This window comes from Vulpes lagopus, chromosome 10 (genome assembly GCF_018345385.1).
Source record: "Vulpes lagopus strain Blue_001 chromosome 10, ASM1834538v1, whole genome shotgun sequence".
In the NCBI taxonomy this organism is placed as follows: Eukaryota; Metazoa; Chordata; class Mammalia; order Carnivora; family Canidae; genus Vulpes; species Vulpes lagopus.
In genome coordinates, this window is record NC_054833.1 from 21,944,767 (window position 1) to 21,967,849 (window position 23,083).

General features: G+C 38.7%; 1 protein-coding gene across 14 annotated transcripts in view; it reads right to left on the reverse strand.

The window, feature by feature from the left end:
• PRPF4B (pre-mRNA processing factor 4B) overlaps positions 1 to 23,083 on the reverse strand; it is a 41,366-nt gene that overhangs the window by 16,003 nt on the left and 2,280 nt on the right. For 11 of the 14 annotated variants that reach the window (XR_005990235.1, XR_005990236.1, XR_005990239.1 and 8 more), the window contains exons 1-6: positions 21,310 to 21,515; positions 12,454 to 13,656; positions 9,743 to 9,919; positions 5,717 to 5,872; positions 4,247 to 4,328; positions 2,692 to 2,902 (exon numbers count right to left, since the gene is read on the reverse strand). Coding sequence is in view for 2 of the 14 variants with exons in the window: in XM_041770921.1 (XP_041626855.1) it covers positions 2,692 to 2,902; positions 4,247 to 4,328; positions 5,717 to 5,872; positions 9,743 to 9,919; positions 12,454 to 13,656; positions 21,310 to 21,446 (1,966 nt within the window). In the remaining 12 variants the exon portion in view is untranslated. Of the gene's footprint in view, positions 1 to 2,691; positions 2,903 to 4,246; positions 4,329 to 5,716; positions 5,873 to 9,742; positions 9,920 to 12,453; positions 13,657 to 21,309; positions 21,517 to 23,083 lie in introns of those variants that run through there. The other 3 variants (XR_005990240.1, XR_005990241.1, XM_041770922.1) reach the window with 2 other exon arrangements.

Genomic DNA, 23,083 nt, shown 5'->3' on the forward strand with positions numbered 1-23,083 from the left:
AGTAAAATTTGTAAATATAGCAAGATTATATTCATCAGACATAGCAACCCCAATTCTAGGAAATCATCTCAAAGACACCATGGTGAACATTAAAAAAATGACTTAATGTACAATGCCACTGTAATTAGTGCTCCAATGAATAATCAACAAGTGGATACAACACAAACATCCACTCTTAGAAGACAGAGTGAATAAACCTTGGTATACTGATTACACTGGAATAGCACAGAGCTGTAAATAGGAATGAAGATCTTTTCATACTGATGAGTTTGTCTATTTTTGTGTGTGCTTGTGTAGGCAGCATACAACACACAGATGTGAAAGACATTTTAATAATCAAACAGAAAATTCCTAGAAATCAAAAGCAAACAAAATAAAACCTAAATCTATCTGGTGCGTAGTATAACCATACAGAAGTATTTCACATGAATTTATACCTTGGAATGTATCCCAAAGATAAAAAGAATCATTACATTTTCAATTTGCATTCACTACATTCAATATTGGTGATTATACTGAAAATTACGTACATGAAAGCCTCAAAATAATCTAAATAATCATGTTATTAGGAATCATGTTTTTCACTATAAAAGAAACAGGAAATCAGAGAAGTTAATAAAAACCCTATAATCTTAAGTTCGAATTGGCAATTTTTCAGTATGAACCTCCTCTTTCCAAAAATATATGTATATCCTAGCTTTGAACTGAAAAGTCCCATGAATGATGAACACACCCTAAGTGCCTTGTGAAGTCTAAATGGCATTTCTTATTAAATGGAACCAGGGTTTCATGGAGCAATAGCTGCTTCTGTTCTGGGATAAGATATGCACAAGGTGACTTGTGGTATCCTACAACATGGTAGAACAGGGAGTTTGCAAACTACATAGTGGGGGCAAATCTGGTCCCTTGCTTGTTTTTATACGGTCTATTTTTACATTTTTAAAGGTTATGGGGGAAAAACAAGAATATTTTGTGACATGTGAAAACTATATGAAATTTAAATTATGGTGCCCACATAGTTCTGGGAATGCAGCTGCTTCTGCATTACGACAGCAGTTCAGTAGTTGGAACAGAGAAAAAAACATAAATTACGAAAGCCTAAAATATTGACTATCTGACTTCACAGACAGTTGCCAACCTGTCCTAAAAAGAAACATTTTAATACCAATAAATCCCATAGGATGTGGATCAAAAACATATTAGAAACCAACTTAAAGGGGCTCCCTCCTCATCTCAGTTGGAGAGAGAATTTAACTACATAATGATACCAAATAATAAAAACCTGACAAAAGCCACCTAAATCTCACTAGTCATCTCTGGAGGTTGTTAATGTACCAATACTATTTTATACTAAGTATTAGTCAATAAAAGCAAAATTCTCAAGCATTTATCCCAACTTTCCCGTACAAACCATATCTCTTGGGTAATCAAAGAACAGAAACCTCTTCTTTTATAGAATTACAGCTAACCATTCAAAAGGAATAATGGACATTTAAGAATTACCACTTCAGAGTGTGCCCACCTACCCCCAACCCCTGAGAAATAATGGATCTAAGTAATGATCACCAATGGCTGCTGAAACTGCCAGGTCAACAGCTGAAGGGAAACTTCATGTGAGACAGATGTGATCATCTTATCTAAACACAAAGTCTCAACATCAATAAAAATAGGACAAGCACACACCACAAACCACCTGATGTGATGCAAGTACACACCACCATTTATGCAGTATACTTGCCAAAAAAATGAACTTAAATCTACTCAAGTCTCTAACACTTTTATTCGATTCAAGAAACACTGAGATAGAGGAAATAAGATAAATGATGCAAGAATGTGGCAAAATCAGAATGGAAAGAAAAGTTTATGGGACACATGGCCCCAGTTATCTCCACAAGAATATGGAAAGAGGGGGAAGAGAAGGATGAGAATAACTCTTAAAGACAGAGAGATTAAGAGATGTGCATCTTATTTGGATTTTGATTCAAACCAATTGTAATTAGAAAGACATTAAAAATGATAAATTATTTAGATATAAGTAGTGTTTTATTTTTTAAAGATTTTATTTATTTAGGGAAAGTGTCAGCAGAGGGAAGGGAGAGAAGTGAAGGAGGATCTTCAAGCAGACTCCCTGCTGAGTGTAGAGCCCAATATGGGGTTTAGTTCCAGGACCTTGAGATCAAGACCTGAGCAGAAATCATGGTTGAACACTTAACTGGACTGAGCCACCCAGGCACCCAAGAACTGTTTTTGTCGTCGTTGTTAAAGTCCTTATCTAGCAGAGATACAAAATGAAGTATTTATAGATGAAATGAAATCATGGCTAGGATTTGCTTAAAATACTCTAGCGAACAAAACAGAAGGCAATGACATTTTTTTTTTTTTTAAAGAAGCTCCATGCCCAAAGCTGGGTTTGAACTCAAACTCAAGATTAAGAGTCACATGCTATGACTAAACCGGCCAGGCAGCCCTGATGGAAGGTAATGAATACATGGGATTCAGTATAATACTGTTTAGGTTACGTCAACTAGTCAAAAACATTTATAGGGAACATTTAATATTGTTATTACCATAAGACTTAGCAAGGGCAATGTTTCTAATCCTTTCCATATTTCCCCATCCTAAAACAATCTTTCATTATTTACAGAACTAAAAATTCAGAGAAAGGATGGTCCAAATAGAAATCTAACTTACCATTATTCTGTTCGACGGTCATTAGATTATGCTTGGCTTTTACGGAGGCCTCAAATGTATCAACATTTTCCCGTTCATACTCTTTAACATCAGCAGCTACCCTTTCCAGAATGTCATCCGGAGAGGGTGACCGTGTACAGGTACTGCTCTGTGGGCTGCTTGGTTCAGATGGCACAGACATATTGCTATCTTCAGCAAGATATTTATATTTCTGTAACAATAATACAACATGTTATTTTCATAAAATCCGACGCATATTTGTTAAGAGGTATTGCACTGAAAAGAGTGTAAATGTTAAAAATTTTAAAAAGGTACTGATGCCTTGATTGAATCAGATCCGCAATCCCTTACATATAACTCCAAAACTCACAAAACTCTGAAAAAGTTTTTCTATGTTTGGTGCACACTCATTAGGAGACAAAGCCTCACCTAACAGATGTGAAACTATTTATAGTCTTTTTTTAAATCTCCCCCATTGTGAACATAATATGCCTCACTGCAGAAACACTAATGTGTTTGATAATGGGGTGCTGTTCCTGTTCTAGACCCCACTAGTGGGGCTAAATAATATACATAGATGCACCATATTACCTTTCTAAAATTCAAATAGTTCTGAGTTCTGAAGCACATCTGGCCCCAAGGGCTGGAGATAAGGGATTGTGGACCTGGGCAAGAACAAAAAAAGATTCAACCAAGTCTCTAGGGATATCAGTCTAATAACAACAATTTCATCAGTGCCCCAGAAAAGTTTATCTGAAACTCCAGTTTTGGCCCATATCCTCTGGTGATTCAAGTTCTTTCCTTTCCTCTGACCCACCAGTGCCTGATTTATGATTTGCCATGTATATGTAGGGGAGCTGGCACATCTCTTCTTTCCTTCTGCCTGCTGTCTTCCTTATAGGATCTAAGCATTTTTTCACTTCTTCCAGAATGTGTTCTCAACTCCATCACTCACCCTGCCATTATTAGGAGAAAATTTTACACTTTACAGGGACTGCCATCCACAAAGGATCTAATGGCCATGGCTCTATCTCAGGATGGCCAAGGTGTAACTGATAATCTATGAAGGCAGGTAACTTGATCACTAAATGACAATACAAAGATCTATGTACTATACCCTTTTCTCCACCCCATTTTCTTAATTGCCTACCTCTAAACTACTTTTTAAATTACTGAGATGTTCTATTTAAGCAATCACATCTACACAAGGAAATGTACTTTTTTTAGTCATTAAAATGCCCCCCCCCATAGAAAAAGGCATAATTTCTTGTGAAACAAAATTCCTCCAATTTATTCTATACTCATTTACGAGGGCTTTCTTAAAAAAAAGAAAAAAAAAAAAAGGAAGCTTCAAATGTTGTTAGAGTCCTATATGTAAAAAGGGGCACTATTTCAACTTTATTAGGAAATTATCTTTTCAAGTCTCATATAATTTCACATATATGATTTTTTAAGACTTACTCGATTGTTACTAACATCACTTCTTTATTAAAGTAAAAAACCTTTTACTAAGAATAATTGTTTAAGGATTGCTCAAAACCTTAATATCACATACCTGAACAATTGCCTGCCTCTGTATTCTTCTCTGTTCTATTAGAGCTTCTTCATCTTCTTCCTCTACATCAAAGTCTTCAAGGCTTAAAAAAAAAAAAAAAACATATATATACACACACACTTAATTTCAAACATCCTTAGGGAGCCATAAACCAGAACTATTACATAATTTAAAAATGAAAACTGAAAACACAGGTCATCCACAAGCTCCAGCCTAAGTCTTAAGCCATCTTACTCTTTTTCTCCAGTTTCTAAACTCTCTCACAGTTGTCTGGTTTGGAATCCTGGCAAGTAATTCAACCTTCCTCTGTCTCATTATTTTCATCATTTGTTTCATAGCACCAAACTAGGGAACAGAAGAAAGATCCTTAAGTTCGAAAGAGTCATCCCTGGCTCTACCATGACCGTGGTATTACTCAAGTCATTTCACTCAGCCAGCCTCAGTTTTAACCCCTACAGATTAAGAGAGTGAGACACACAAGCAACCAGTATCTTCTCTGGGTCACTGGGAAAGCTATGGATCCTTTCCCCATCAAAAACACACATGTAAATTTTCACATGCACTCTGAAGGGGAATGTGACTCTACCTCCCAGACCTGCCTGATTCATCTCAATTTCTTCCCAAAGAACTCCGTAATAATCTTTACCACCCCTTCTCGCACCTTTCCTAAGATCTGCTACTTTGCTGCAGATGAGTAAGCAAACTGTATTCTCAAGGTACCAGGATCTATGTTTAACATTCCTCATTTAATCTGCATATCACTAGCTCTGACTGGGCTTTCTTGACCTTAGCACTATTGACATTTTGACAATTCTTCGTTATGGAAGAGGGCGCTGTCCAGTATATTAGCAGATACCGAACAGTATCTCCAACCACAAGATCTCTAACCACAAGATGACAGGCAAAAATACCTTTAGATATTGCTAAAATGTCCTCAGAGAGGCAAATTACCCCAGCCGAGGGCCACTGCTCTAAATTATCTTAGTTCTTGAGACGTTCCATCTAGACAACTAAATTCGCACTAAAAAACATTTCTCCGTTAGACAATGAAATGTGTCTGTAGCTTCTACACTGTAACAGACATACCCATTACCAAATAGCCTCAACTGCAAAGTATGTAATCTTTTTACACAAACTGAGAAGTTTAAAAATTCATATACCACCGCTGCTCCTCCAACCACTACGAAACTGCTAGTCAAGATTGCTAGGGCTATTTAACAGATCTGTTGTCCCTAACAAAAATGAAGAGAAGGCTCATGATATTCACTCCAGTCCAAATGAAACCTCTAAATTCAGAAAATCATGACCTCTGTCACATAACCTATAAGATATGCACAAAAAATTAACTTTCAAATTTAAGACTTAATTAATAGATTCACTTACAACATCCAGGTGGAAATCAAAGAATTTCAGGTCAAATAGTACTTGTCTAAATTGGAAAAAGGAAATTATGGGATATTCCATTCTTACTTATCATCAGATGAAGATTCTTGTTCAACTTTCATTCCTTCTGATAGACTTCCTTTAAATTTATCTTCCTTTACTTTGCTTCTGCTCCTACGTCTACGACCACCCCGTGATCGAGACCGCCTTCTCAAGCGTGACCGGCTCCTCCGACCTCTGTCCCTATTTTGGGGAAAAAAACTTATATATATATACACACATTTAACGTACAAGGTGGGGAAGCTGTGGGTGTGCTGGGGGCAGGAGTATACAGCAACTTTCCGTATTTTTCCAAAGCTCAATTTTGCTGCGAACCTAAAACTATTTTAAAGATGAAATCTTTGGGACACCTGGGTGGCTCAGTGTTTGAGCATCTGCCTTGGGTTCGGCGTGATCCCAGGGTCCTGGGAGGGAGTCCCATTTCAGGCTCCCCGCAGGAAGCCAGTTTCTCCTTCTGTGCATGTCTCTCTCTGTGTCTCTCATGAATGAATAAAAATAAAATCTTTAAAAAATAAATAAATAAAAATGAAATATTTTTTTAAAAGTTAATTAAAAATTTAAAGTAAAATAACATATCAGAGAGACTGGAATAATCAACTTAATTGAAGGTAACTAAAAACACAGTTATTGTTCTTACTGGACTGTGAAAGGGACACAAAAGAACTTTGTGGGCAATGGAAATGTTCTTGATTATGAGACTATGTGTTCATCAAAACTCATGTAACTACACCAAAAAAGGGTGAATTTAGTTTATGTGAATGTTTCAATAAACCAAAAAAAAAAAAAAAAAAAAAAAAGAGAGATCACCAATAAGGTATAGAAAATAAACGTGACAAAAAGTCTAATTATTTTGGTCTTCAGACATTTTTATAAGTGCATAAAGGTCTTGCCTCATGTTAAACAAAAACTATTATAGCTCAAGAATTAAAGGCAAAGTTTATGTTAGAAAGATGCTGTGGAGCCTCCAAAAAGAAAAGGCTGCTAAGTCTAGAAGGAACTGGCAAACTCTGTTAACGTCACATCTGACTACCTTGCTTATGTCACATTTCTCAAGAACCCTTACTAAAATGACATGAAAAGAACAACTGAAAAGAAAATCCTCAGGCAAAGAGAATGGGAAAAACTACGACAGCAGAAATGTCAAGAATATTAACAAATCAAATCTAAATATTAGTCCAACAAAATCAGACAAAATAAATAAGAAACAAGTAAATGCATGCCACAAAACCCAGGAAATCCTCAAGAATTGGAGACACCATATTCTGCTGGATATGTGAGGTAAAAGCTAAAAAGAACCGGCTGAAAGTCTTTAGAAATAGGCTCTGTATACTCCCTTTTCTAACTCAGTAGAAAATGCTAACCATCTCCCTTCACATTCTGGCAGAGTACTTAAAATTTATTTTATTGAGAGGTGTCGGTTGTTATAAAAACTGACCCAGGTAGCAGGGAGGCACAATCCTGAACACTAAAGGATTAAGCGGAAGTCTACTTTATGAAGAACCATAACTCTCCTGGCAGCCATGTCAATGTTCTCCAGCAGATGAGAGGATTCTAGAAAACCGCTAGCCCAAAAGAAAAGAGCTTCAGTCACTGATATGCTAAAGAGATTTAATCACACTGAAGTGATACCCACTAATCCACAAATTCTACATTCTCAGAATGAAGAAAGCTTCCATTCAGCTTTCTCAGCAGCTAAGTTTTAACTGAGAATAGGCAACAAGAAGGACCCAGCTGTTTGAATGAAGTCCTCAAAAAGGTAAAGGAACAGCAAAAGGGATCTGGAAAAAAACAAAGTACAGGTAAAAAGAACTATCAAGAATAAAAACTCCCAAAAATAAACTCATTACCATCTTTGAGATGTTATTTCTATAAAACATGAGTAAAAAGGCATATAAAAAATTAAACAGCCAGTAAGTCTTAGAAATAAAAATACAGAAGCACAGGAGAAAAAAAAATCAATAGAAAGGAAAAATTTAGACAAAAAGTAGAAAAGGACAAACATAAAAGATGACTGTGGTGGGGGGGAAACCAGTGGAATATAGAAGGCCCAATGGAGGGAGGGGAAGGGGGAAAAATAATGGGCAGGAAAGCAAACAAAAATAAAAACAAAAGAGAGAAAATTTACCAGAATAGCTAGCCATCTTCTTCCTGCTTTAAAAGGGCCTATATAGTGCCCAGCAAAATCAATGGAAAGAAAAGAACCATGCATCAAGGCACATTATAGCGGAATTCCAGAATGTAGAACATTTATTATAAAAGGAGAGGAAAAGAGAAAAAGTAAGTCCTATAAGAAATGCCCAAGCATCAGAATAGGACACTGGGCACACCTTCCACTCAGGTCATCACCTCAGGGCCCTGAGATGGAATCCTGCCTTGTGCCTGCTTCTCCATCTCTCACTCTTACTTATGTACGTGTCAAATAAATAAATAGGACTTCTCAATAGCAATATTGGAAACTAAAAATCAGTGAAATAACAATTTCAAAATTCTTAAGAAATGATTTCAACCTGCAATTCTATTCTTTGACAAATCAAATCAGCAATGAGGATTTAAAAAATAAAATAAAAAGGCTTTTAAGAAACAAAGGTCTCCCAAAATGTCCTTTCCATAGGAAGCTATCAGAGATGCATTAACAAAGCAAGGAAGTAAAACATGAAGATGCTGCATACAGGGAAGGGAACCACAAAATAAGACAGAAACAATGGAATACTCAAGAGGACAGAAAAGGGAAAACAAATTCTACAATGATGGTAATGAGCAGGCCTATCAGTCAGTCTGGAGACAGAAGGCTAGAAGCATTAGCTTGTCCCCTTCCTGTGACTATCTGCTCAGCAATGAGCAATATTGCGCAAGATCATAATAATTGTAACTGGAATCAGAGAGAAATGTGATACAATTAGGTAGAAAAGAAAGTGTGAGGGGTGGGATTAAAAAAAGTAATTGTTGGGGCACCAGGGTGGCTCAGTTGGCTAAGCATCCGACTCTTGATGTCAGCTCAGGTTTTAATCTCCCGGTTTTGATTTCAAGCCCCACACTGTGGAGCTTACTAAAAAAGAAAGAAAAAGAAAAAAGAAAAGAAAGAAACATAATTTTCCAAAGTAAGAAATAGATAATATGGCAATAACTTCAAAAATTTAAACATATACCACCTGAGACAAAGCCCTTCAAGAAATCTAGTATATGAAAATACTCAGATGATGTCAAGATGTACTCACTGGTTGGAATATAAGCCTTTGGAGTGCTGTCTTTTTAAACTACATTCATGTATTAGTTCAATTAAAAAACATTAAAAAATTGGCATATGAAGTCCATTTATATTTGAGTGAAAATATTTAACACACGGGGCACCTGAAAGGCTTGAGTTGATTAAGTGGGGAGTCTTTTGAGGTCTTCTCCCTCTTCCTCTGTCCGTCCCTCACCCAACTTGTATATACACTCTCTCTAAAATAAATAAGCCTTAAGAAAAAATATTTAATGCATATATTTTTAAATGATTCCTGCTTCACAAATCAAAAAACACTTTGATTAACCAACTCCCTACATGGGCTTCACGTAAAATGGTTTCTATTCTGACTTAAACAAGTGTTTTGCCCAGTCTTTCACAACTACTGAGGATATCATCTTGAGTTAGGTTTGTTCTAATGGAACCAAATATAAATTAATAGAAAAACAGACACAGTATTTGCAATTACATAATGCCAGGAAACTGGGCTACTTATTTATTACCTTCTGATCTACCCTCTTTAAAAAAAACAAACCAGTAAGCATCGTTCACCTATTTAGCTTAAAAAAGGGAAAAAACCATTCCCCCTTTAAAAGACTGAGTTTTCAATTAATGCTGATTTATTTAAATTTGAAAGAAACATCTATTAAAGAAAAACCAGTGTGTGCGTGTGACATATCACACTAGTAAAAAGGAAATTACATAGGATCACAGCTACAACTTTTCAGAGAAAAATGATCTTTAAGAAAACCTACCAACTGAGCTAATACAAAGCTTCAAAGCACACAGTTTAATGAATTATAAGGTCAACATATGTAACATATCTCTACCTCCTCCGTGGAGACCTGCTTCTTCTCCTCGGTGACCTACTACGTCTGAGTGGGGAACGAGACCGTCTTCTAATGGGAGATCTACTTGTCCTTCTTCGGGTCGGAGACCACCTATTGAGTGGGCTGGCATCTTTTGATCTTTCACGTCTACTGAGGAGATCATCTCGAGGTCGTGTTCTTAAGGGGACCAAATACAAGTTAATAAAAAAAAATACATCGAATTAATGAATTTGTTTTGCATATAAAGGACATCTTAAGAAAGGGTACACTAACCTGAAGACAGTATGCACAGATTAACATGTTTTTTTAACAAAACTTGAATTCAGAAAATCACAATGACATTTTGGTATTAAGGTACGCACATAGTAAAAGGTCTACTTCCTCCTTCTCACAATTTGAAGAATTACAAAGGTTATTCATGTTGTTAAAGCCACGGATTCTAATTCCAGATAAAACTTGCCTAAGGGACAGTACTCCATTTCCTCAGTTTGAAGACGGTCCTCTGCCTAAATTTTGACATTTTTGCAATATAGTGTCTCATTTTTAATATATTATATATAACAGCATCTTACAATCAATGTTAACCTTAAAACAGCAAATGCATGTAAGGGATTAGAGAAAGGGATAGTCCATCTAGTCAAGGATATACATATTGGTACATCCTTCCTAGAAAAACATTTGACAATACTTTATAAAATGTAAATGCACATTACCTTAGACTTTGCAATTTCACTTCTATGCATCTATTCTATAAAGAAACGTCACATATAACCAAGAGACATCTTTGCATACAATTGTGAAAAACTGGAATCAACCAAAATTTTCATGTTTCTGCAAGGGAATGATCAGAGGTGACCCCTGAACATGTAGTTCTGAACAGCGTAGGTCTACTTAAAGGCAGATTGTTTTGTTTTTAACACAATACAGCACTGTACATGTATTTACTCTTCCTTATGATTTTCTTACCTCTAACTTACTTTCTTGTAAGAATACAGTATACGATACTACAGCATACAAAATATATGTTTTCTAAGGATTCCAGTTAGGAATAGGCTATTAGAATTATGTTTTGGGAGAGTCAAAAGTTATAGGTCCATTTTTGGCTGTGTGGCAGACTGGCACCCATAACCCCTGTGTTGTTCAAAACTCAAATGCATTACTGTATATCTGTACTGTGAAATACGGTGCTGCTATATAAAGAGCTAAAAAAGATGTTTATGGTCATAGAAATGTTTCATAAAATAAAGCAAATCACATGTTAACATGTAGGACTCCACTTCTATAAGAAAGAACATTCATATAAACTGTATGTACGTCCATAAAAAAAGGTAGGAGGACACAATAGTATGACTGGTAGTGGAGGGCTCAAGAGGGAGAGATTTTACAGGCTTTTGCCTATCTGAATTTCCCTTTAATTAGTATCTTCTGTAAGTAAAAAAAACAACTTTGTTTCATATATTCAACTCTAGTCCTTAATAAACTGCTCAGAATTTCCTTTTCAAATGGAAAGCAAATTGAAACAAAGATCATTTAGAAACACTTTAGAGAACATAATCAGCAACACTAACAACTCAATTTAGAAAGCTAAAGGAAAGGAAGAAGGGGGCCATTTAATTACAGTGTCATAAAAAGCAAGCATATTTCTTAAGATACAGCACTTTGAAAACAGCATTCTTGAAATTTTTCAGAAAATAATTTAAACTTCAGGGTCATCTTGCATCTATACTTACACACAATACGTGGCTAGTAATTTGTATCTTTACATAGTATAAGCCAACATTCTTTTAAGCTAAACTTGGCTAATTTCACATGCCCAATTATTCAACACAGAGATACTAAAAAAAAATCAGTTCTAAAGCAGTTTAAACAATTCCCACCCACTCTAAAATCCTTCATGTGCCTTAATCACCTATTAGTTATATGATGCTCAGTAAGCTAAATAATCTCTCAATCTATTTTCTCATTTATTAATTGGAGAATCACTTCACTTTATGAGAGAAAAATCACGAGAATTTGAGGAAAAAAACCCAATGGGGTAAAAGTATTATGCAAATGTGAATTATTACTATTATTGGTAAAAAAAAAAAAATCATTTCTTAACACACTATTCTTTCTAAACTTAAGACTTAAACAATGAGATTTATGTAAAATAATTAGTAATAGAAAAAGATGTCCACATTTGCTTTAAATTTGTTTTGGGTGCAAAAAAGATTTGGTAGTCCCAATTTATATTAGAATTCAAATCATGCCAATTCAAAAGAATGGACACATCATAATCCTTAAATTGATACCTCCTTTTTTTTAAAGTTAAAAATTTCAGCTTATACTGTAATAATCCTTGCTCTAGAAATTCCCCTCACTTCCCATAAATGGGTATACATAGATTCATCAGCCAAATCACTTGGATTTAAGAGTGTTTCTGTATATCTGATACTAAGTCAATAACCTGAAAAAAAAAAAAAAAAAAAAAACACTGATTCTGTTACCAAGTCCAATATTTGTAAATCCCTTGGTGAAGTTTCTCATTGAAAAAAGTATAAATATTAATATAGTTAGTGGATAGGATCTACCTAAAACCATAAAACTCTACTTAACACCGTTAAGATTGATTATACTACCTCATTTCTTCTTGTCCACAAGTTCTAGTTTCTTCTTTTTAAAATATGGTGCATTGGTAAAAAATCACTAACATTATTCTAAAAACAAGTTACCTTGGAGAAGAAAGTCGTCTCCTTTCTGGTTCTCTTCGTTTTCTTTCCAAGGATCGGCTCTTGGCTCTTCTCCCAGGCGACAGAGTTCGGGAAGGTGATTTGCTCTGCTTAGACCTTCTATCATTTACAAGTGGAGATCTACTTCTTCTTGATTTATCCCGTTGTTTTGGAGACAAACTTCTTCTTTTAGGACTTCGACCAGGTCTTCTACTGGGTGACCGATTTTCTTTCCCAGAAGAAGCGTCTTTAGAGGGAGATTTAATTGGCTTCTTTTCTTTATCTGTGTCAGATCGTTTTGATTTTCTCTCTTTGGATCGTGATCTTCTGTCTTTGGATTTACCTCTTAAGTCAACTGGGGATCTGGATTTTTTGCCTCGATCACGACTTCTACTTTCATTTATAATTGGGGATTTTTTTCTATCTTTTGATCTACTTTTATCTTCAATTTTAACTTTGTCATCAGGAGGAGACCTGGCCTTCCCAATTTTCTCTTGAGATCGCCTTCTAAGGGTAGGAGATTTTGATTTTCTTGCTTGATCTTGAGACTTACTTCTCTTGGATGGACTTTTAGACTTTTTCCTCTCCTTTGACTTGCTCCTAGTTGTCTTCTCTTTAACTATTTCAATACCACCCTTACTTTTCTTTTTATCAGACCTATGTCTAGTCCGTTCTTTGGATCTGCTTTTACTTCGCTTTTTTGTACTATTTTTATTGTCCATAAGTTCAAGTTTACCCCCCTTTGTACTTGAAGATCTGGTACTAGACCTATTTCCATTTCTTGCTTTTTCATGAATCTCCCCCTCTTCTTCAGAGCCAGACTCATAACCTTGCAATATGAGCCCCATCCCAGACTGGACCTTTCCTTCCATTAACTCATTATCAAGTTCAGCTTTAATCAAGGCTCTCTGTTTTTCCAAGTCTTCCAGCAAAGCTAAATCATCAAGTTTAGTTCTTTTAGCTGGAGACATACCTTCTTTGTCAGAAGCATCAATAACTTCTTTTCTTTTGTGTTTCTTATGTTTATGCTTATGTTTATGTTTTTTATCCTTGTCTTCTTCTGAGGAATGTTTATGTTTCTTATGTTTACTTCTGTGTTTATGTTTCTTTTTTTTGTGACGACTGTGCTTATTTTGAGACTGGTCTTCTGATACTTCTCCATTTTCTTCATTTACACTCTTTTCGGAATTATCAGCATCTTCCATCCTATAAATGTATCAAACACATTTCAAAATTATATCATTTATCAAGTGTTTAGTCGCAACAAAATAATAATAAAATACATCTCAGTGTAATACATGAAGTTTGTCATTGAAATATCTTCAGAGCAGCTTCAGACATTTTATTAAAAAGACAGATGGCAAAAACAGACTTAATGATTTAACTTTGTTTCTAATAGTTGAACTCAAATACATAGATTACATACATAGAGATTAAAATAATCTTTAATAGAAAAAATAAAAAAATCAGTACAGTGAAATGTTAATATTGATTTTAATAGTCATTCAGTTACTTGTTTTTAAATCATAATTCCCCACACAGATTTAACACCAAAGACACCCCTCCCCATTTTCTTTTTCCGTAAAACATACTGCAATATGTTGGGAGACTACTCTCTTTCTTCACTTTAGGTTGAGAAGTATACTTTTTCTTTCTAAAATCTTTACAGCCAATATTCAGCTATACGCAAAACAAGCACTCTTATCAGTGTGCACTGGTGGCTGGTTGTTGAGCGTAACATACCCCCAAGGGTTAAAACTTCAAAGTGAGCTGGCCAAGGAGTTAAGACACTCAGCCTGTGGTGGCCACTGAGCAATCATGTGGTACTAGATTCAATCACATCAAAGGGTCTCCTGCAAGTCAACAACAGTCCAATGTCAGCAAAAGCCTGTGGTTCAACTAGTATTTGTTCACTGTGCTAATCTCTTTAAATTTCAAATGAAAGATTAGTTTCCAAAAAATATGCTCATATTGATAGGTACCATGCAAATAATAATAATAAAAGTAATTACATCAGAGGGGTAGCTTTTGCTTACATGTTTGGGCTATGCTGAAATAGTTTATGATTCTAAATTATTTTCCTAAATCCTTACTGTTTATTCATCCCAGGTTAAAGGCTACAATAGCATTATTTAACCCTCTCCTTTAAAATCACTCCATACTAAATCATCACATTCCAGAATATGGGACTAACTCCAGATTTTAAATCATCTGAATGCAGACCAACACAGTACTATTGGAGGAAGATATGGATTATTTTGTCAATGTCCTTCTAATTATGTACTCCTGTACTTTTAGTAAATTTATTATTTGTTCTTATTTTAAGAACTAAGGAATTCATTTTTTTTTCCCCGAGAGTAAGCAGGGTAGAGGTGGGTGAGGAGGAGCAGAAGGAGAGGGAGAGAGAAAAATCTTAAGTAGGTTCCACATTCAGCATGGAGCCGGATGCAGGGCTCAATCTCTTGATCCTGAGATCATAACCTGAGCTGAAATCAAGGGTCAGATGCTTAACTGACAAGAGCCACACAAGGGCCCCAGAATCAATTTCTTCTAATATATATATATACATATACGTATGTGTGTGTATATATACATATATATATACATATATACACACACATATATATATAAAATCACTATACCACTTAAGGCATTAAAAAAGGTAGCAGGAAAACAAAGATGTACAAGACCAATATCTACCACCTTCAAGGAAATTACAGTCCAGTGGAAAAGAAAGTCACATGAAACACTGGAAGAATACAATGATAAAGACCCAAATAAGGGCATTACGGAACACTGAAGATCACCTAGAATCATTCAGAAAACGGTCAAGGAGATCAAAGAAAAACCCAAGCTATTTGTTAGGAAGGGACTCTGAAAGGAGAGAAGGAATGTTTATTGAGAAGGTATGTAGATTATAAAGACTAATATTGTCCTAGAGAATGAGTAAGAAATTAACCCGAAGGGAAAAGAATACTTTACCTAGGAAATAAAGGTGACAAAAAGCACAGTTATAAATAGCACACTATAAGCAGATCAGTGTTGCCAGGGATTAAACTTCTGAAGAAACTAGTCTAATGGTTACGATCTCAAATAGACCTAATCCAGGAGATAAAAAGATATTAAACAAGATTCTGGAAGTCAGTAGTTGAGACAGACTTTGAGGCTCACTGGGATCAGAGGCCCAGGATTAGGTTGCTGGATAGGTGGTCTATAAGGATACTGCCATTAGGCAGGAACTGGAAGAGAGTCTGGTCCTCCAGCCAGGTCTGTCTTCAGTAAACCTGGAAGGGTTGGAGGAGGGGGGTGACACACCAGAGGTACACTTGCAAAGTTGTTAGTTGACAACAATGAGGGGTGTGGAGAACATGAAGAACACACAACTACTACCACAAGGCAAGAACTTTGGTACTGTGGACTGTGAGAAAGAAGTACTTAAGAAAGCTGCAGAGAAGGCTGTATCTTCTGGTTCAGAGATTTTGGCTTGGACTGACTTCTCTCTAATGGGGTACAAAGAAGACAATAAATACAGCAGGGTTCTCTGGATCATCAAACTTTCTCAAAGAGCTAGAAAAAGTGTGGTATCTTTATGTGGAAAAAAAACTCAATATGGTTCTATTATTGAGGGGAGAAGGGGAAATCACAGATTTAAGAAGATACAAAGACCTTTAAAAAAATTTTTTTTTATTTGAGAGAGAGGGAGAACACGAGCAGGGGAAAGGGCAGAAGGGGGGGAGAGAGAGGATCCTTAAGCAGCTGTGTGTAATACAGAGACTGAAATGGGGCTCATTCCAGGACCCTGAGATCCCGACCTGAGCTAAAACTAAGAGTCAGACGTTTAACTGAATGAACCATCCAGGGGTCCTGATACAAAGACGTTTTCAACTTTGTTCTTTATACAGTTATATCGTCATAGAGGTAACCACATCCCTTCCCTTGGCATCTCCCATCGCACGACCTAAAAAAGTGGTGGTATGTATCTTTTTTCCTGAAACTTAACTTACAGGGGGAAAAGTATGAGAAAAACTAAATGAAGCTAATTCAATATATGGAGAACCTGTTTAAAGGCTGAGAATGATTTTCAGGTATATAAAACCTCAGTGGCCAAAGTACACAATTCTAGTCAATAAGCTAAAGGTCAAACTACCTAAAGATCCTCTAATGTGTCTTCAGGAACCAGTCTCCAGAGCCAGACTGCATGGATTCAAATCCTGGGTCCAATACCTACTACTTATGTGGCCTTAGGCAAATTTTAAGATCTGTCTGGTCTGCAGGCACTGCATCTACAAAATGGAGAAAACAGCACCTACTTCAAAGCAAGCTGTGAGGACTGCATGGGTTAACGCGTCATTAAGGCTCATAACACTGCCAAGCACAAACTAAGCGCCCCCAAAGTAAGAGATTATTCTTCCTCAGAGACTGGATAAGTAAATTTACTTGCCATGACACTATGGAGCCGTCAGGGCTTTGTTCAAATGCTGTTTCCAACATAACACCCCTAGCGTCAGTTTAGGCAAGTTACTCCTCCAGGCCTCAGTTTTCTCAACTGTACATATTAGGGAAATAATAGTATTGATAAATCAGAGGCTTGTTGTAGAAGTTCATGTATAAAATGCTACCAAAGTATTAAAGAAACACCGTATCTAGGACAGAGAAGACGAAGTTTCAAGGAAGTTTAAGGGTCTTCTTGCCTTTGGTCAAACACACACCAAGTTACTGAGAAGGCTAATGTTCCATTACTTGGAAGATGCTTTTAAATGTCAGACCATCTCACTACTCTGTGTGAAACTTGATTATTACTTCCTATCATATTCAGAGTAAAAACCAAATTGTTCACAAGGCCCCAAACTATCTGCCCAACCTCCCCTACTACTTTCCTCCCACACTCACTGTGCTTCAGCCACACCACTTTCCCTAACAATAGGTAAATTCCTACCGCAGGGCCTTGATAACTCATACTTGCTGTTTCTCCACCTGCAATGCTTTCCCCACACATACGCATGGCTGTTCCTTTGCCTAGCCTCAGGTCTGTGCTCAAATTACTTTCTCAATTTTTTCCCCACCGATTCCTTTTAATAATAATCCTCACCCTACCACACACGTATCCCCTTTCTCTGCTTATTTTTTCCTCTGAAGTAACTGCCACCACCTAATTCTTGTCTCTCCCTGTAACATACGCCCTACGAGAGACGAATCTTAATCTATTTAGTTCACTGCTCAATCCCTGAGGTCTAGTCAACTATCTAACCTATAGTAAGCAGGTACTCAGTAAGGAATCTGTTATGTCAATGAAATGATTTGTACTGGCTAACACATAAAAATTGTATTCATTAGACTATACGGCTGGGCTTATACTGGCTATACTACACTCATCTCTTGTCAGGAAATATTTTGCTTTTGCTCAGTTATTATCTCCAATGCCTCACACTGAATATACATATCTGGTGAACGCAACATCCCCAAATGATTTAACTATCTCCCTCCCCAAGAAAAGTCTATTCTTTGAATCCTTTCTAATGCTTCCTACAATTTACAAGTCTTTAAGGCGTTGCAAATCAAAATCCTTAAGAGTTTACCAACAGAAGTAATTTTCTTCAAAAGCAAATCTAGCTTCTAAAACTTCTGAGAATCCAAAGCTACATCATGGTGCCCAGTGCCACTCAAGAGTTGTTTCCATGAGTGTCTCTAGTTTCTAATGTAACTTAATCTAAGAAATAAGGACTACATTACTGATGTAGACACTGTAAGGACTTAGGGCCTATTAGTTTAATCTTAATAATTTTACACTTCTTTTACACTAGGGTTAGCTCACCCTCCTCAATGCAAATTCCATAGGAAATACCAATTGAAGTCAGCAATCAGGAAAACCTGAACTCAATGAGTCAAAGGCATATAACAAGCTTGTGCTAAGGCAGCTAATTTAGGTTTATCAACAACTTTCTTCTAAAATTTTAGGAAGAGGTACCCTTATTAAAAAACTTGATAGTCTTCTTGCATAGTTCATATTTACAATAAATACAGGTATTTAAGTTCCATATACGTAAACTTACATTTTAGCAGTTACATTTTGCAATTTAACACTTGCAATTTACACATTCAGCAGGTCTACGTTTAAACTAACGTGGTCTACAACAGGTTTGTTAGAAAACAGGACTTAGAATTGAGCAGTATCCTTCAAATCACATTATTTGGAAATGAAGCTGATCTGAAGTGCAGACTATATGTAATTGTTAACAGTATTTCTATCACTTATTTTGTTAAATGTAACAGTTTCATCCTTCAATGGACTCTGGGCATCTGGCACAATGAAACAACTTTAAAGACTAATTACCAACCACTAATGTTATTTTAACTTCTCTTTGAAATTTTTAAAAAAGGATACTCTTAATGACATCTTATTTGGGAGGCATTCAATTTATGCTTTGGAAACAGAGAATGGTGAGCAAAGTGAACGCCATTACTTCTTTACAAAGAAAGTAATTAAGCCCGTTTCTCTGACAACTTCAACTACTTTAATGCAGAATTAACGTAGATGTAAAAATAAGAATGGATCTGAAGGATCCAGTCTTAAAATGAACTCCTCCACCCCTCCTTTTCCAAATCGGGTGTGGAAAATTAAGCTTCAAAGAATTACAATGGTCACATCAAAAAGATGGACCTTTCTGGAACACTGTAAGTCAATAAAAAGGATTTCAAACCATAAAGGCTATGTTTAAAAGGAGCCACAATGGGGGATCCCTGGGTGGTGCAGCGGTTTGGTGCCTGCCTTTGGCTCAGGGAGCGATCCTGGAGACCCGGGATCGAGTCCCACGTCAGGCTCCCAGTGCATGGAGCCTGCTTGTGTCTCTGCCTCTCTCTCTCTCTTTGTTTGACTATCATAAATAAATTTAAAAAAAAAAAAAAAAAAAAAGGAGCCACAATGTACAGTGGGTGACTTACACAGTACAATAGTTAGGAGCAAGGCTCCTGTATTAAGACTACCTGGGTTTAAATCCTGGGCCTGCCACTTAGCGTGACCTTGGGCAAGTTAACTTAATTTCTCTATGCTTCAGTTGAATCATTTGAAAAATACAGGAAATAACAGTATCTACCTCCAGAGGGTCGTTATAAGGATATTTGCTCAGTGCTCTGAACAGTACCTGGTACTTGGTAAGTGCAAATAAGCAAATGCAGATAAAAATTTAAATGTTTAAAACCATCAAGAGGCTGAGTTAAGGGGATGGACAAAAGTAAAAGCCATTAAAAAGCCTTCGGGGAACTTAGAAACTTTTTGTTTCTCTCCAAATGTTCCACTCAGAATACAGTTCCTTCGGGTGTAACCTACTCCGTGGCCTCCAAAGAACGGTTTAGACGCTATATTCCAGCATTCACTTAGGAGCAGCACACACACAGCACTTGCTTTCACACCAAATTCATTTTCTTTGTCAAACATTTTCAAGTAGGTGAAAAAATACTCCATTTATACCAAGAATTCTGTGGGGAGGGGAGGTGGAGTTAAGGACTATTTCAGGGGCATTCACACTGCACGAGTATAAGTAAGTGTTCATTATGAAGTCTCGTATTTGGTTATGCATGTAAAACGACAAACGCGCTCCTGAAAAATGAATCTGAACTGTACCTGAAATCAAATAAACGGACACGAGGCTACAGAACTTTGAGGAGGCTGCTAGAAATAACAGCTGCACGGCATTGGTACCGCACCGGCAGAGGCACAGAAGCCGCGCCGCTCTGCCAACTCGATGAGAAACAAAAAGAGGTGAAGTCTAGTAGAAACTTCACAATCCGTCTGCGCTCTTCTAAGTCAAGTCGGGAAGAAACGGGGCCGCCTCCAAAAACCATTAATGAAAAGACTCAGCGTGATTCTCTGAGTAAAGCAAATGATTAAGGGAGTCCAGAACTGAATGCACAGCAGTGAAATGCCGGGGAGCCCGTGGCAACAATTTCTCCTCTCCGTCCCCTAGTTGCTGGGAGACCACAGCCACCTCTTACCCTAAAACGAATTTAAAAGACAAACAGGTGATGCTAATTAGTGCACAAACACAGTCGCGGCGTGAGTGGTCGTGGAATCCGCTCTCTCTTCCGGGGGTTCTTGCGTGAGCCTTCCCAACACGAACCGGAACGCAGAATAACTGCTCTCGAGCAGAGAACTGAGACTCTGCGGCATTATGCAAGTGACGGGCTCAACTTGGCCCGCAAAGATTCTCGCGTTAGCTTTGATCACAGACCTAGAGCGCTGGCGGCTTGGGAGCAGCTGGGACCTGTTCCCCTCCCCTGCAGGGCTCCCAAAGCAGCCCTGCAACCCGAGGCCAAAAAACGTCAGGCCTCAAAAACCAAGAACTTGATCCCGGTCCGCCTCAAGTTTGCAAGTTGGCCCGTCGGCTGCCAACGGGCGGAGGGGGAACGGAAGCCCCACGGGGCAAGGCTGGCCCCGGCTCCCCAGCTGCCCTTCTCCTCCCTGCAGCCAGGACGACCACAGGGCCCCGCGCGCACAGCCTCGGGGCGCGCTCTCTGCAGCCGCCGCCGCCGCCGCCTGCAGCCCGGGAGCTCCGCTCGGCCCCCGGGGGGGGGTGGGGGCACGAAGGCGCGACCGCACAGTGGCGGCAGCCGCCTGGCGCCCGGGACCTGTAGAGGCCGCTCGCGCGTACGCCTCCCGGGGCAACGACGCGCGGCAGGCCGCGGCCGCCTCCGAGCCAACAGCCGCGGCCTCCGGGGCCCGCCCGCCCCACCGCGCACCGCGCGGGGAAACGCAAACTTTGCTTCTCGCCGCGAGGCCTCAACTTTCCCGCCCGCCCGCGCAGGTCCGCGCCGCTTCCCGCTCGGCGGCCCCGGCCTGCCGCCCCGCGCCCGCAGACCACTTACTCTGGCTGTTCCCGCAGCGACAGGGTCTCCGCGGCGGCCATCTTGAACTTCCTGACTCCTCGGCGGCGGCGGCGGCGGCTTCCCGGGCGGCGGAGGCTGGCGGAGGTGGAGGAAGAGGGAGCGGCGCCGTCGCGCATGTGCTAACCGCGGAGGGGACCGTGGAGCTCGGAGTCCGCTCTAAGAATCCGGATGGAGAAGTGCATCCGGGGACAGGGCGCACGAGCGCCGTGACGCAACTTCCGGGGAGGGGCCTGGGGCGAGGGGGCGGGGCGAGGGCGGGGGGCGTGGCTGCGCGCGGAGGGCCATGCGGCACCTGCTAAGTGTTTAGGGCCGAGCGCCCCAGGTCTCCCCCGCGGCCCGGTGTCGGCGCCGGGGAGGAGCGGCGGGCTCGGGGCTCCGAGAAGGGCTTTCATCGTGCGGCCAAGTTGAGCGAATTCTCAAACCAGGGCAAACGGGGTGATCTCGCTCCTGGCACGCAGGAGCGTGGGACGCACCGTAAATGCCTTTTTAGCCGCTGGTGGCAGGAAAAAGGAGAAAGAAAAATCCTTTTTAATGAAGGGGCTTCAAGGAAAACCCTGCGGCGAGACGTTCTGAGAACACTGGGAAGTTAGGACTGAGTCTACGACGCAAATGTTTTTTTTTAGACTGTGGGATTATGATGGATACATTTATTTGAAGCTTTTGCATTTCCTTTCAGACTTTGCTTAAAGGTAACCGATTCAGGAGTCGTTGGGTTTGCTGGTTCGGTGATATGTTTGGTCCCAAACACTATGCGATTTTCTTTTTCCATAATAATGAATTTTACGGTTAATGGGGCCAAATATTTTTCTGAGAAAAATTTTTGACTTTTACCACCACGCAGGTTTCTATATTCGTTTTCTTTCTCTCAAAAATACCTTTCTTTATTCTGTGGAACCCGAAATCAGGGTGACGTTCGTTTTCCTTCTAGAAATCAGTTGAGTTTGGTTTAACCATAGAAATCTGACATCAACTGAGGGGGGGCACTTGATGGGATGAGCACTGGGTGTTATGCTATATGTTGGCAAACTGAACTCCAATAAAAGGAAAGGAAAGGAAAAAGGAAAGGAAAGGAAAAAGAAAGGAAAGGAAAGGGGAAAGGGAAAGGGAAGGAAAAAGGAAAGGAAAGGAAAGGAAAGGAAAAAAGGAAAGGACAGGAAAGGAAAAAGGGAAAGGAAAGGAAAGGAAAGGAAAGGAAAAAGGAAAGGAAAAAGGAAAAGGAAAGGAAAGGAAAAAGGAAAGGAAAGGAAAAAGGAAAGGAAAAAGGAAAAGGAAAGGAAGAAAGATCTGACAGCAGGGGAAAAAAAATCTGACCTCAGAATATCTGGGCTTGTTATACATGCATCTTGGCTTTCCGAGGCGAAGGTTTGCAAATATTCTTACAGAATGAGTCCGCCATTGGCTTTATCCTAAACGTTTACAGTGTGAAGAGCTTTTCCTTCGTGGACTCTGTTAATACAGAACACTAATCCTTGGATAATTACGGATTTTTGTAGATTCCCTCTCCTTCCCGACTCCGCTGTAGCACTTCTTCATGTGGTCCTTAATTATATTGTTTTCTTGGTGAAGGCTTTTTCTTTCTTCTTAACAATGAGATTCAGATATAATAAACTGGAAGACTTTTCTCATGGGATAAAGTTTTCAGAAATATGTTAAGGATGGCTTATTTCTTCAACCATGTCTCCGTTTAAGAACCCACAATGGGGGATCCCTGGGTGGTGCAGCGGTTTGGTGCCTGCCTTTGGCTCAGGGCGCG